Consider the following 16,228-nt stretch of genomic DNA (forward strand, 5'->3'; position numbering starts at 1 on the left):
GAGAATTATTTTTTTCTTGTTCCCCCTCTAAAACAAGGTGTGTCTATGGTCAGGTGCATCCTATAGAGCGAAAAATACAGTAATTGAAAAAGAAAACCTGTATCCCTTCATTTAGTCCTTGCTGCAATTGACATTGTTTTCATGTTTTGATTTTCCAGGATCAATATAAATTCTGCTATGAAGTGGCTTTGGAGTACTTGAATTCTGGCTGATGGTGCAAATAGTGCTGGGAGGAATCAAAACCTTTCACCACCACAATCAAAGCAAGTTGCTTCATGATATCTGTGTGTATGAGATGAGGACTTCTCAGTGTTATGCTTATATTGCTTTGTACTGGCTCTTTTTAAGAGCCCAAGAGCGTCTTTCCAAAAAAAAATAATGCTTGCACTGCCCATTTTCCACAGTATGGCCGTTGTTTGAGACACCTACAAATCCCACAGTAACACAAAAAATGCACTTCAGTGATTGGAAACCACTATCATATAAATCCATCAACTTGATATACCAGTCTAGTCACCTGGTAAATTAAAGAGCACAATTCTATTCTAATGAAGAAATTTGTACTTTTCTGTTGTACTTTTTTGTTGGCAGTGATCCTCTGTTGTTGTCAGAGACTATAGTGTACATTTTTGTTCTGTGGAGAATGCCGTCTAGCATTTTGATAATGTATTTTAGTTACATTTGTATCCTATTTGCTCCTAATAAAACAAAGCATTTGTAGCTTCAACCTAACTAATAGCTACACAAACAAACCACATTAACTTTGCTGAATTGTATTTTCTGTCCAACTTGTATTGTTTCAGAAAGGAGAGACTTGACAGACTTTCCATTAAGAAAATGGAAAAAATACAGGATGATCAGATTAATATATCCAAAGCTTTTCCCCATTTGTTTATATTGTAAATATTTTTTTGATTTCATCAAATTATTTATTCATTAAAAAGAAATCTTTTGTGAAGCACAGTGAGTGACAATCATTTTTATTAAACCCTGAAAATGCTTAATGTATTATACTGTAAACATTTGTTTACCCCGTCTGGCTTCTCAGCTTAATAAATAAATACATATACAATACAAATCTCATTTAATAAATAGACTGCTATGGCATGGAACTGCCTTCAGCTTAACTTAGTACAAGGCTTTCAAATGATTACATTACTGTGGCAGAGTTGGACATTCTGATTCCTGAGAGGTCATAGCTCAGCATTTGAACATGTATACATTTCCTTTGTACATAACATTCCAAAAACCAATCCTTACTATCTTCAGTCAAATAATATTTTCCCTGGGTAAGAAACCTGCCAAATTACAGACAAATAGGTCCAATGACTTTTGCGCTAGTTATCTGTAACTAAGCCGCCTGTCAAGGAATGAGGTGGGGATATAAATAAATATATTACGATATTATAATCTTCATTTAATTTGAGGGTGGTAGAAGAGAAGAACTAAAAGCGATTAACTTTCTTGGTAAAATCATTCCTTCTAATTACAAGCTTTCCCTATGGCATTTGCTTTCCCTTCCCCTGTCACCCTTCCCTGGTGGTTTCCTTAAAGACATTTAGTTTTGCTTTTGTCATACATATCTGGATCACCAAACACCATGAACCGAATCGCTTCAAGAGCCACTGCTTTGACTTGTATCACCTTGTATAAACCCCACTTCACCCCTGACAAGCCCAAAATCCAATACTGATACAAACCCCTAGTATGTGATGTTAGGTATTAAACATGCTCCTGATGGGCTGCCCCTCTGAACAGAAGTTTCCAGACCATCTTCAAGACCACCCCCAACACTGAGTGCATTTACAGTGGTTCAGTCAGAAACCACAAGGGCTTTGGTCCTTGTGGCAATATTATATCTGTCCAGGAGCAGCCAGAGCTGGCAAATCAGCTGGAGCTGCAAAAAGGGTGCTGGGAACTGTAGCTGTGGTAAAGGTAAAGAATCTGGGATTCTTTAGGTGAAGCCATCTGCTTCAAATGTATGATGTGTACAAAGCTTGAATCTGTGCAGAGTGTTTCTCACCTCACTATATGTCTTTGTGGTCCTAATTGGAGAGAAAGAAAATGACCTCTTTTACCTGGTCCCAATGTGAGCGGCAGTTGCAGCCTGTTGCATCGGGCCCCAAGCCCCCGGAAGCAACACATGACTAGGCGGCTGGTAGTTGGGAAATCCCTGGGCAGGCCACATGGTACGACAGGAGTCCCCGCCAGCTCCCAATTTGAATTCTGGTCAATCAGGTTACACTAAGGGAGAGAAAAGACGTATATTAAAGTCAAAGTGAATCCTTGTTTGTTCTTACAAAATCATGTAACCATTATTGTTAAAATATGTTATCCTGCACTATATCTAATGTTAAAAATCTTTTATGGAGCATAGTGAAATTTTCTACTAAATGCTTTGAGTCATTTTGACATTACACTCTCATGACTAACTGGGAAGGTAATTGCAGTGTAGCTGTTGGTGATAAATGAGAAGGATAAACCCTCTACCATAATAAGAACCAGCTTTCAAAAATATTGCAGCCAAAAAGTTAAGTTTTCAAACACAGAAAAGGTACAGATAAGTACCTTAACTTTTCCCATTAATAACTTTTTCCAAGTTCTATCCCTGCAGGACACTTTCTTGACACTGAGAGCCAGTGTGGTGTAGTGGTTAAGAGCGGTAGTCTCCTAATCTGGGGAACCGGGTTCGCGTCTCCGCTCCTCCACATGCAGCTGCTGGGTGACCTTGGGCCAGTCACACTTCTTTGAAGTCTCTCAGCCCCACTCACCTCACAGAGTGTTTGTTGTGGGGGAGGAAGGGAAAGGAGAATGTTAGCCGCTTTGAGACTCCTTAAAGGGAGTGAAAGGCGGGATATCAAATCCAAACTCTTCTTCTAATTGCACTCATATTGGAGCAACCCTTGTTCTAATGCACACATTTTCCTGGTTATTAAAAAATTATTTTACAAGGAAGGGCCCCAGGCTCGACATCTTGCTTCAGGAAGCTAACAATAGCTTCTTGTAGTTCTTCTCTAACAGAAGAAAATGTACCTGGAAATGGAAATAATCCTAGGTAACATATCTGGATAAAAGCATCCTGAAGCTGAGGCCTCATACAGATAGCAATTTTTCATTAAAGTTCTAACACCGACTTTAAAGAAGAAGTGTTAACATCAGTCAAGAGTGGCAACCAACAGGGCAGAGAAGACTGAAAAAGTAACCAAAAAGTTGCTTCACTAGACACTGGTGTGTAACTGATTTTCTATTTCGCTAGATCTGCTTTTCAAAATGCCAGTCATTGCTATGTTTTCATTCATTGGCTAAAAACACTGAAAGCTGGGAGCAGACTCTCACAAAACAAATAAGCTGAACAGTACCTGCACATTTGAACTTGTACTTCAGATTTTACAGAAGCAGTCACAGGTTCCAGCTCGTGTGTGGTGGGAATGAGGACAGATTATACACATTTGTGGGTTGAAAATAGGCCACAGCTATATTTGGACATACAACTGGCAAGCATGGTTGGGCATGGCAGTAGGGCAGGGATCTAGTCTGCTCCACTTAAAATGTACATTGCTGGAATATACTGTTCATTATCTGTATGGCTTCTGCTCACACTTTCTTCAAAATGTAACACAAATTAAACTGGTTATTTTATTACATCTCTTAGCAGTTCTGATTTGTAAAAGTATGGCGGTCAATATATATAGATTCTAACTGGGTGTGAAATACTTCACGATGCAAGGCAGGTAGAAGCTTCCCACCTGAGAAAAAGAAGTGAATCTGATACAGGCCCTTGAAGGCTTAATTATCAGATTTCTGACTCTGTGTCCTTTAGTCCTTGCAGGTTTTGTATCAAATGCCTGCAAGGTACCTGCCAAATTAGACTTAAAAAGAGCTGACCTTTGCTGGCAAAACAGCTTAACTTGTCTTAATTTGTATCAGAAGCACACACTTGAAGCCAGTGCTATTTGTATTGTTCCTCCTGTACTTGGGAACTAAGGAAGAAATGGTGTGCTTCCAGCCAAGAAATGCTATTCCACAAACTGATTTTTCTGATTGGAATTTTCTGTGCATGCAACAGGCAGGTTAGCTTTCGCATGTTCCATCATGGAAATGGTGGCTATTCTGCAGTTTGCCACCCATCCGAATGGGTGGAGGAAGATGGAATGTATCCATATTGTGCTTGTTTTGCTCTGTTTGTATCCTTCCACTCCATCACTCCATCCCTTGCCCTCTACTACCTTTTTTCCATATCGGGCATGCACACAGGTATGTTTGTACCTATGCATGCATAAGAGCTCAAGAGCAAATGCTACCAGTTTGTTACACAATGGGCAAAATGACAAAGTCACATGACCCCCACCTTTCTATGAGTCCCATATATAATAATAGGCCAGTCAATACTTGCAGCAGCATTCAACAACCGCTACAGCCTCCAAACCATCTTCAAGGAAAGCTAATGTAGAGCACATTACAGTAATTTAGCCATGAAGTTACAATGGATCACTGTGGCAGGGCTATCCCAATCCAGGAATGGCTATAGCTGGCAAAACAACCCTAGCTGGAGACAGGTACTCTTAACCACTGCAGCCATTTGGGTTTCCCATGACAAACCTGGATCCAAAACTATGTGTCTGCTCCTTCAAGGGGAGTGCAAATCTGTCCAGAACAGGTTCTTCCTCCATTTCCCAAATACATGAACCACCAACCAAGAGTGCCTCTGTCTTTTTAGGAATCATTCTCATTTTGTTAGCCCTCCCCTCATAAAGGTCATTACTGCTTCCAGACACTGGTCTACCATCTGCACTGCTGCAGCTGATTCAGATGCAATGGAGACAGAAAGAACTGTGTGTCATCAGCATACATGGTACCTTACTCAAATCTGATGACCTTACCTTGAAGCTTCATATAGCTGTTGAAAGAGTACATGGAATGAACCCCTGCAGTATAATAGCCACAGGCCAAGCAAGTAGGGTAGGAGAGCTGAAAAAACCACATCTGACAACCAATGCACTTCTAAAAGGCCAGGGACACAGTTTCCCACAGCCCTCTTGGGGCTAGGGTGCCTCATTTACCAGAAGTAAGGTAAAGGTAAAGGACCCCTGGACAGTTAGGTCCAGTCAGTCAGAGGCGACTATGGAGTGCGGCGCTCATCTTGCTTCAGGCCGAGGGAGCCGGTGTTTGTCCACAGACAGCTTTCTAGGTCATGTGGCCAGCATGACTAAACCGCTTCTGGCACAACAGTGATGAAACAGCAGTCAAACATGGGTCAGTCAGTCCTAAGAGATAGGTGAGTGCTGTTCTGAAGGGACGGGCGATGTTATTTTACCAGAAGTAATGTATTTAGCATTAACTCTGGAAGTGTATATTCAATTCTGACCAAACAAAGCCTCCTGGTGTATATTTTGCTCTAAGAGCTTGCCAGATGTGAAATATATTGGCATTATTTTCAGCTCTCCTACCCCACTAAGCAGAAATCCCCCAATGTTGCTTTTTGGAAGTGATCCTGTACATAACAGCATGTTTCCACCTTCCACAGAAGGATGTCATGTTTGATAGCAAACAGAACCAGCAGAGTTGCACTTCCCTTGCCCCTCTCTCCCTCTCCCTCTCTCTCTCTCTCTCTCTCTCTCTCTCTCTCTCAGAGGTTGTCTGTCTCGTTTTGCCACCTGAGGCGAAATGGGAAGTTGCTGTCTCCCATGGCCATTGCCACCCATACCTGCCAAAGCCAGGGTCACACAGTTTACCAGGTCTCATGGCTGCAGCATCAACTTCCAGGTTCTTGTGGCAGCCCCCCCCCCCCCCATGGGAGAAGCAGTAGCAGCTTTTGCATTCTAGCGCAATCTTACCAGAACTCAGAAGGCAACATGGCAGCTGCTCCTACTTACTTCCCTGGGACCAGGGTAGGGCAGGAGGCATTTGCAGTGGCACCAGAGAAACAGCTTCTTGCAAGAACCCAGAAGCCACTATCACTTCTGTGGTGAGGGGCCTCCACCTCTGGAACCTGCTTCTCACTTCTCTGGTGAAGGGGGGCCAGGAGGCACCTTTGGAACTCTGGCACCACAATGGGTGCCTCCCACCCACCCCACACCACCAGAGGAGGGTCAGCAGCAGTGGTGAAAGCTCTTGAGATCTCCCTGAAACCCCAACGCCACCAGGCCTGTGGTGATGCCAGTAGGGTGGCATGGTGACAGGCAGGCATCACAGTGAGATCTGCCAACTCTGGATCCTGGCAGGATCCCACCACCTGGGGCAAGTGCCTTGATTTGTCTAATGGTAAGTCCAGCTCTGCTCCTGACACTTGGTTAACCAGGATGACCAAGGCAGTTTCACTGTCAGATCCAGGCTTGAAGACAGGTTAAATGCATCTTTAAAACTCATTACCTCCAAACACCCTCAAAGTTGACCAGCCACTACCTTATTCAGAAATGGGATATTATCAGTTATTTCCCCACTTTTCTATTTAGAATTTATTCTTATTCCAGGCTAGGCAATGCTTCCATTGCTTGACTTTAAAATACAGAACACCTATTTTCCATTTTAAAATAGCATTTGTCTATCTTCATTGCAAGCCTGACTTCCCACACTGCCCTTCCGTTAACATTAACCAACCTATATGACTGCTTAATATCTTGTGATGAACTGGACAGTGTGTCAACACTGGTACAACGACAGTACTCCACATTCCAAATTAATCTGCTAACACTTCATCTAAAGCCCTATGTTGTAATTTTATCAAACCTTTCACTTAGCCGTAGACCAAGCTATGCTATTAAATGCTCTTCATAACCAACCAGCCTGAATAATTTTGCAATGAAATTCTCATGTTCATCACCGTAAAACCTATTAAGGTTACCTCTGTGGTTACCTCTCAGAAACAGCCAGGATCTTCTTGTTGTAAATTGCAAGTTTTGACATTATCAGTAGAATTACTAAAGAGACAAATTAAACTCAGCTGCTCATTCTTGCAGGACTGTGTCAAGTCAACTGCTTACTCAAAACAGTCAGAAACAGTATAGGGAAAACTGATTTTGCTTGTTTGGACTAAAGCTCTGAAAAGTTGGCCATTTACATTGGGTCTTCGCTTTTGCTCAGTTGGTGATAGCTCCAAGGTTGCAGATTCAATCCCCTTATCGGACAGCTGCATATTCCTGTACTGCAGGGGGTTGGACCTCCTCAGGGTCCCTTCAAACTCTACAATTCTATGATTTCCATGAAGCAAAATATATGCAATGACTTCTCTATTGGGCCAATTTCCCCTCTGTTTCTTCTACTGCATATTTCATTGGTAAATTCTTTTATTGACTCCACATATACAAGGTCATGCAATTCTGCTTGTCATTCATTAATTTAATTCAGAATCAATTATTAGGATCAGAATTCACCCATAAACATGGATCAAAAAGAAATGTGGAACTTAACACTGCTCATATGAGAAAACGATTTAAGGGTGCTAACTAATCTGCAATAACTCCAACAGCAGAATTGGAAAGGGCATGAAATAGCTGAGTTTGAACTAATTTTTTTTTTTAAGAGGCAGTAGCTTCCTGTCCCCTTAACAGGTGTTCATTAGAAATGCTGAGATGTAAGAAATTTAAAAATCACAGTAGGCTCGATATAGTGGCTGCGACGTAAAGAGATTTAAGAAAGTGAAACTGCAGAAAGAAAATCTTTTGTAACATAGTCCAAAACTGAGTTGAAGGGAAGTCAACTATTGTCGTGTTATTTAGTTATTGTATGTTTAATTTGTTGGTGTTTTTTGTTATGCAATGTTTTTCTTTTCTTTTTTGTTTTTTTCATTTTGTCTTTTTTGTTTTATTAGTGTTTGGTGTTGTATAGTGAACTGAAACTAATAAAAAGAATTTTAAAAAAAAGAAATGCTGAGATGATTGTGTGATCAGCTAATGCTGCTGTAAGCAGACACTTGTAATTACTTCACATACGTTAAGCTTCAGTTGAACTGCCACAAAGTTCTTGTACTTCTTTGCCGTTTACAGTTCCCACATACATATTCACTTGTGTCTGCCTCCAAACAAAGGATAACACTAAATGCATGTGATGAACTCAACTCAAGTCCACAAAAGCTTGTGTCATTGTACATTTGTTAGTCTTTAAGGCTCTGTGGAACATTTCTAACTGGTGTAAACTGGTTGTGCGTGTATGCACTATTGTGGCAGCACCAATGGAGCCTATCTCCAGTGCCTAAGGAAGACTTTTTTATTCCAGCAGGAACTGAAGTCTGGTTTTATAGTTTTAACTGATCTTTATCTTTTTCTCTCTTTTTTGCATTGTATTTCTTGTACACCACTTAGAAATGATAGTATTCCATTGCTCCGTGTCTGCTGCTCCAGAGAAGCGGACACGGAGCAATGGAGCCAAACTACAAGAAAGAAGATTCCACCTAAACATTAGGAAGAACTTCCTGACAGTAAGAGCTGTTCGACAGTGGAATTTGCTGCCAAGGAGTGTAGTGGAGTCTCCTACTTTGGAGGTCTTTAAGCAGAGGCTTGACAACCATATGTCAGGAGTGCTCTGATGGTGTTTCCTGCTTGGCAGGGGGTTGGACTCGATGGCCCTTGTGGTTTCTTCCAACTCTATGATTCTATGATTCTATGAGTATTTAAGTGGCTTATAAATTGTTTAAATAGAATTTAAAAATACGGCAAAAGGCTTCCCTTATTTCTCTATGTTCAGTGCAAGCCATTTGCCAAGGCTTCCCCCATTGTAAATGGGAATCTAGCATTTCCACACAAATCGACACACTTATTCAAAAAACTATATTGCTTAACAGAATAAATAAAATAATCTTAAGTGAGTTACATAAAACCTAAAAATACAACGTTCAATTAAAAAATGTAAAAATGAGATAAAAATAAAGTGCATCTGTATATCACCAATACAGTGTACAAAATTAAAAAAAAAAATGTTAACAGTCAGCGACTGGGGAAGCTTGGGTAAACAAAGACTTTATAAGGGGCATTGAATGGCTTTGCAAGTATAAACATCATTGAAAGATGCCCACATTTGCGGCAATGCTTTTGAACCAAAGTAGTGAGTTCTTATTTCCAGCCTCGTTGTAGACCAAACTAAAATGGTCCTAGACTTGCACAGCTGGACTTCCTGTTCAGCAAGGTAAGGGTGGAATTGTGGGCAAGGAGCTGGTGCTGCATAAGCTCACCCAGCAAACGTGTAAGAGAAGGGCTGAAAAGCTCCCCTGCTTGCTATGACATTTGGGGGATTTATTAACAGCATCCCTGCTTGTTATGAAATGCAACTCCCGTCATTTTATTTTACTTGCTATCAAGAGGTTGAGGGGACGAGGAGAATAACTCAAACGACAAGCAACCATTTTGTGCTTATTCAGTCTTCTTCTAATAGAGCTTTAAAAGTCGGTTCCCAGGGGTAGTTCTGTGACAAAGACCAGTTTTGGCACTGAATGAGAAAAGAAGCTAAAATTGCTTTGCAATATAACTGGAAGTAGAATTGCAACTATAAAATCTGTGCTCAACAGGCAGAAAACATGTTTATGACCCTGTTTTCAGGGCTGATATCCTACCCATATAGACAAATTTATATACACTTGCGGAATGCAATTTAGTAACTGAGGAAGGGCTGTTTGTAGCTGTTCTGATTTTGTAATTACTATGCGGTATGCAGTGTCAATATACTGACAAGAAGGACACTCAAATTACAAATCACGCTGTCCTAAGGTGGTATGCCTAAGTATATGTTAAACTATACTCTGCAGATGTATGGAGATTAAGAGATTCTACTCAATGATGACAAATGGGCATAAAATCATGCTCTGGTTCCAGAAGAGAAGTGAAGGCTAGCTTACTGGTGGAACAGGAATAGCCGAACTCTGCACTCACAGTCACATTTTGGGTTTAAAAAATCCAGTCAGTCATAAGATTTCCTTTCCTGAGGTTACCAGAGTTTGAGAACTCAGACTGGTTCATAGGACCTTCTGAGCCCTGAGGCAAAATTGGTAGTGTTTTACCACCAATGCCTCCTACTCCTCTTGTGTAACAGGATCTCCACCTACTCATCCCTCAAAAAACCATGAAAGGAAGGCACCTACAGGCAGCTCCCCACTTGTGTGTGATCTACTTATCTCAATGGTTTTGCTGCTGAAGCAGAACATTGGAAAGTCTGAGGTTATTTTTTATTTGATAGGCAATCAGGACAGATGCCAACTCTTTACTATTCAGCCTGTAAAACTAAAATAGTAAAAATAAAAATAAAATACAACTCTCTGCTTTCCACAGTGTCTCACCTTGAGTGGGTGCAGGACTAAGGTAACTGTTCTTGGGAATCAATTTTTGTTGCAATTAAACAGAAATAGGTTTAATGCATTAATAATACGTACAGTAATCATGCTATATCGTTTGAAGAGTTGAAGCTGTTCTAATTTGTGGAGGTAGGGAACCCAGAGAAATATGGCCCTTTATAGGTCAGGCTGAGAGCTGGTGACTGACCCAAGTTAGAAAGTGAGCAAAAACAGTAAGTAGTGAGTTTAAAATATGAAACTGAACGTGTTCAAAGTATTTTCTTTCTGTTGATTAAGGTTGCAAAATTGCTTTTGTTTGTGTTTTGCTGAGAGTGGTGAAACTCTGGGTGTTCAGAGTACAATAGCGTATGCTGCAATAACTGCGCTAGTCTTTAAGATACCATAACATATATTTTTGGGTACCTTATTTCATACATTCCTTTTGAGGGGAAGGCGTCCTCCTCTGGGAAATGCACCAGTACTGCCTTAAGCTGGCCTTGGCCATTCATACAGTTTGTGCCTCATTTTTAATTCCATTGTCTTCTTAAAGGGAAATAGCCCCAGTTCAGTTGCTCTCTGCATGGGCTTCCCTTAGCTTTTCCTTTATAAAAAATCCTCTATCCTGATATTCCGCTATACCCATTTGAATTAAACTAGCCTTCTTACCTCATGCTTTGTGTCACTAGGAGAAACTAGCAATCCCGAAAGCCGCCTTTGTCTTTACACATGTGCCCTCTGATATCATTGACCTAGCTCAGCCTTCCTTAACTTGGTGCACTCCAGATGGCTTTAATGGAAATTGTAGTCCAAACCTTCTGGAAGGCACCCAGTTGGGGAAGGCTTGCTTAGCTACTGCAGCTTTAAAGAAGACCTTGATATATTTTAAGGTTTCCCCTTGCTGGATCTCAGAGGTGCCTGTGCATACAGAACAGAACTGGCAACATCTGTTCCACACATGCTAGCTGCATTAAAGAGATTTAGAGATCTATCAAGCTAAAAGTTCAGATTTTGTAATTTTAATAGCAGTTAGGACTTTATTCTCATCTTATCCCTCTGTCTGAACAGATTTTGGCAAAGTGGGAATGCCCATAGGGGAGGGAGAAGCTAAACTTATATCCAGATTTTCAAATTTCCTCCTTTCCCATTGCATTAGTTGTGAAGACATTTGTAAATGGAATCTCATCAGCTAAAAGAGCAAACATCTTGACTGCAGACACTTCATGTTTCCTTAGAGACTATGCCTGTCCACAAGTTTCTACATGTGTGTCAGAGCTTCTTCCTACATATTTAGAGTGGAACTAGATCACTAGTGAGTGTGGGACAACAATACTTGCCACAAAACTGCTGCTTACCGCAAGGTGGCAGGGAGACGGGTGTTGTGCAAATGTACCAGCAGGCATGCCAGTTTGGCTCTGTCAGTATGTTTGCACCCCTCCCCTCTACCCTCTGGTAAGCAGCAGCAACACACCTACATTAGTAAAGAAACTGCGCCAGATGGTGCCAGAGAGCTAGAATTGTTTAAAACAGGATTTCTCATTGGGATTTTTTTTCTTTTGTTAAAACGATTTAATTTCCAACTTATTTATAGTGCTTTTCTCCTGTGTTTAGATCCACCACAATCAACAAGGCAAATAGTAGGTGGATTCTGTGTGTGTTGCAATTTTCAACACTTGTTTGTTATTGGAACTGTAGGGTGTGTGGGTGTGTGTAGATTTGAGAAAAGTATGAAAGCTGTGCATTCCTGATTTTTACCATATTTTTCACTCTATAGGATGCACTTTTTCCCCTCCAAAAATGAAGGGGAAATGTGTGTGCATCCTATGGAGCGAATGCAGGCTTTCGCTGAAGCCTGGAGAGCGAGAGGGGTCAGTGTGCACTGACCCCTCTCGCTCTCCAGGCTTCAGGCAGCTATCCGCAAGCCTTCGGAACCCAGTGGGAGTTCCTGCTCTCGTTGCGCACCCCGGGCTTCAGGCAGCTTGATAGCAGCAAGCTCCGGGATTGAAGGTGAGGTTGCGCGCAATCTCGCCGCCGCTCCCAGACCCGTTCTGGGGGGTGGGGTCGGGGAAGCTCGGGCTTCTCCCACCCCAGCCCCGCGGCTAAAAACGAAGCCAAGACAGCCAGCGGGATGGATCCCACTCGCTGTCTTGGCTTCTTTGCTCTTTGGGGCTGGGGGGGGGGAATAATTTTTTTTCTTTATCCCCCCCCCTAAAAACTAGGTGCGCCCTATGGTCTGGTGCGCCCTATGGAGCGAAAAATACAGTATTTGAAAGGGTTTTTTAAATGGTATGGGTGTTTGATTGGCTGGTTGGTTGGCTGACTGGCTACTGTGAGAACAGGATGCTGCACTAAACAGGCCTTTGGCCTGATCCAGCCGGCCCTACTGCTACTACTACTACTACTACTACTACTACTACTGTTGTTATTAAATGGATTATTTATACAAATAACACTTGATGTAGAATCCCCTTATTAAATACAAATAGAGGTTCCTTGGTGATGAGACAGGTGCACTCTGTGCATGCTCATGCCATTTATTTCTGAGGATTATCCTTTGTAATCAGGTCTGTGAGAGGATGCTGTGATTTGTGAGGTGGAGTTGATGGTTCTAATACTTAAACCCCTTCAGCTACATCACACTTCAATTGGGTAGACTATTTTCCTTCTCAGCAAAACTGCCAACAGTCTCCTTGTCTTTATACATTGAAAAGACAAACATACCAGGGGATCTGGAGACTTAACTTTAAAATCCTCCTCTATCACTTGCTAGTTGTGTGGTGTTGGGTACATTACTCAAAGACGCAGCCAACTAGCCATAACTTACACCAGAAATGAAACAATTATGAAGTAGCACTTTATAAGCTAGCAAACATATTATTCCATAAGCTTTCATGGAATACCAAGAATGATGCATCTGATGAGGTTTGCTTTGGCGCCCAAAAGGCTTATGCCATAATAAATTTGTTAAAGGTGATAGTACTGTTCCTTCTGTTGTTTTTCTAAAATTGCAGTACAATCTACTTTACATGGTTCTTGTGAGGATTAAAAAAACAAACCTATAAAATGCTTCAGCAAACTTAAAATGATGTTATAAAAAGTAGGGTGGTGCAGAGGATGGTTTGGATGAGAATTCAATGTGCAGAAGCTAAATGTAGCACAGGATCGTGGATTGTGAGCTTCCTGCACTCCCCACCCAGCAAGCATGCTGCAACGGACAGCCAAACATGGGATGTGCCATGGGCTTACATGCCAAGCCCAATGTGTGTAGGTGTGGATATCCCAGCTGTGCCCCATATTCTTATTTCTTTGCAGTTTGGGGTTACGCTTTTTCATTATTCCAAACCTGCCCCCCCTCCTGGCAGTAGGTAGGCTGGAGAGAGGCTGTTTATTTTATTTATTCCTTATTTATTACGTTTATATCCATTCCACCTTTCCTCCAAGGTGCCACTCAAGGGCCTGTGATCCTCATAGCAACCATATGAGGTAGGTTAGGCTGAGAGACAGTGACTGGTCCAAGATCCCACAGTGAATTTCCTTGGTCTCTAGGTCCTAGCCCAATATTGCTCTATGTTTTTCCACATTCTGGAAAAAAGACATAGAAGTGAATAGTCTGTAGAAGGGGGATAATTCTCCCCCCCCACAGGTCTGGAAATTTATGGGGGCCCATGTTCTTGGTCCTGTGTTGCACCTTTAAGACTAACCAATTCAGGTTGCAATCTTGCACATATTTATGAGGGAGCAATCCCCATGGAAATCAGTGGGGTTTACCACTGAATAATATAGTTCCTTTGGTATGAACCCATACTAGAAATTTTGACAGCAGGGACTCCTTCTGAACCAAGAAAAGACACTTAAGTTCTAAGTATTAGAATGCAATGTTTAAGTATCTACTACAATGGTACCTCGGTTTAGAACATCTCCGTTGACGAACATTTCGGTTTTCAAACGCCGTAAACCCAGAAGTAAATGCTTCAGTTTTCGAACTTGCCTTGGAAGTCCTATATGCCACGCGACTTCTGTACAGTGATACCTCGGGTTACATACACTTCAGGTTACAGACTCCGCTAACCCAGAAATAGTACCTCGGGTTAAGAAATTTGCTTCAGGATGAGAACCGAAATCATGCTCCGGCGGCGCAGCAGCAGTGGGAGGCCCCATTAGCTAAAGTGGTGCTTCAGGTTAAGAACAATTTCAGGTTAAGAATGGACCTCCAGAATGAATTACCGTATTTTTCGCCCTATAGGACGCACTTTTCCCCCTCCAAAAATTAAGGGGAAATGTGTGTGCGTCCTATGGGGCGAATGCAGGCTTTCGCTGAAGCCTGGAGAGCGAGAGGGGTCAGTGCGCACCGACCCTCTCGCTCTCCAGGCTTCAGGAAGCTCTGCGCAACCCTCGGGAGACCGGCTCCGAGGGCTGCGCAGAGCTGCCTGCAGTCCCCGGCTCAGCACAGCTCTGCGCGGCCATCGGGAGCGGGGCGCTAAGTCCCGCCCCGCTCCGGATGGCGGCGCAGAGCTGCCTGCAGTCCCGGGATCAGCGCAGCTCTGCGCAGCCACCGGGAGCCGGGGGCGAAGCCCCACCCTGCTCCCGATGGCCGCGCAGAGCTGCCTGCAGTCCCGGGACTGCAGGCAGATCTGCGCCGCCATCCGGAGCGGGGCGCTAAGTCCCACCCTGCTCCAGATGGCGGTGCAGAGCTGCCTGCCGTCCCGGGATCAGCGCAGCTCTGCGTGGCCACCGGGAGCCGGGGTCGAAGCCCCGCCCCGCTCCTGATGGCCGCGCAGAGCTGCCTGCAGTCCTGGGATCAGTGCAGCTCTGCACGGCCATCGGGAGCGGGGCGCTAAGTCCCGCCCCGCTCCGGATGGCGGCGCAGAGCTGCCTGCCGTCCCGGGATCAGCGCAGCTCTGCGCGGCCACTGGGAGCCGGGGGGAAGCCCCGCCCCGCTCCCGATGGCCGCGCAGAGCTGCCTGCAGTCCTGGGATCAGCGCAGCTCTGCACAGCCATCGGGAGCGGGGCGCTAAGTCCCGCCCCGCTCCGGATGGTGGCGCAGAGCTGCCTGCAGTCCCGGGATCAGCGCACTTCTCCCCATCGCCAGCCCCACAAGCTCGGGGGACAGCGGGGAGGCAGAGCGTGCCTTCCCACTGTTCCCCGACCTGGTTCTTCCAGCCCCGCATCTGGGGGGGAAATAAATTTTTTTTTCTTTATTTCCCCCCCAAAACACTAGGTGCGTCCTATGGGCCGGAGCGTCCTATGGGGCGCAAAATACGGTAAGTACATAACCAGAGGTACCACTGTAATGAGTTTTCTGTATTGAGTTTTCTGTTTTAAGGCTTCCGTACTGAGTTGTCAGTTTTCGAACATTTTGAAACTCGAACGGTATTCCAGAACGGATTATGTTTGAAAACCAAGGTACCACTGTATTTATCTATAAAGAAGGAGGAGAGAACCAGAACACAACTTTTCTCTGAGCAAAGAAGCAACTGTAACTTCAGCAGGGTCATCTTCTGAACTAAAGAAATACACTTTTCAGTTTACTTAAGTGCTAACAATTTATAAAATTGCAATGCTTAAGTTTCCAAAATAGCTTTGCAGGGGAGGAAGACAGTGCTGGATTACCAAATAGGCCCCACACCTTTTAGGGGGCCTGTGACAAAGGATCAGAATAATATTGATTAGGTTTATTAAAATTGTTGGTTGGTAAAATCAAAAACGTATTAGGAGATAATTTGATGGGCCTCCACAGGGTTTAATCCAGCACTGGAGGAAGTTGGTGAGAAAACTAGAACAACACAGCCACACCCCTGTGATGGCTAATTTGCTGCAACCCCATGACCCCCTAGTAGCCCTAGTGGACAATCTGGTCTAGTAGGCGCCAGCTGGGAATAGTGTTTAGGGCAAAGGTTAATTCACTCATGTATGAATATAGAATGTGTTTGCAACTGTCATGAATTAAAAAAAGATTTTAGAGACCCAAATACAATG

At 43.2% G+C, this 16,228-nt stretch overlaps 1 protein-coding gene and 1 long non-coding RNA gene across 29 annotated transcripts in view; one reads left to right on the plus strand and one right to left on the minus strand.

The window, feature by feature from the left end:
- Positions 1-958, plus strand: part of PTPRM (protein tyrosine phosphatase receptor type M) — a 395,597-nt gene extending 394,639 nt beyond the window's left edge. For all 28 annotated transcript variants that reach the window (XM_083518504.1, XM_083518498.1, XM_083518477.1 and 25 more), the window contains one exon: positions 159-958. In XM_083518504.1, the coding sequence (XP_083374630.1) occupies positions 159-212 (54 nt within the window). In that variant the 3' untranslated portion in view covers positions 213-958. The remainder of the gene's footprint in view (positions 1-158) is intronic.
- LOC310714002 overlaps positions 1-16,228 on the minus strand; it is a 54,738-nt gene that overhangs the window by 12,471 nt on the left and 26,039 nt on the right. The window contains exon 2 of the long non-coding RNA XR_014529492.1: positions 2,079-2,244. This is a non-coding gene — a long non-coding RNA (uncharacterized lncRNA). The remainder of the gene's footprint in view (positions 1-2,078; positions 2,245-16,228) is intronic.

Source organism: Podarcis liolepis, assembly GCF_965112155.1.
Source record: "Podarcis liolepis genome assembly, chromosome: 8".
In the NCBI taxonomy this organism is placed as follows: Eukaryota; Metazoa; Chordata; class Lepidosauria; order Squamata; family Lacertidae; genus Podarcis; species Podarcis liolepis.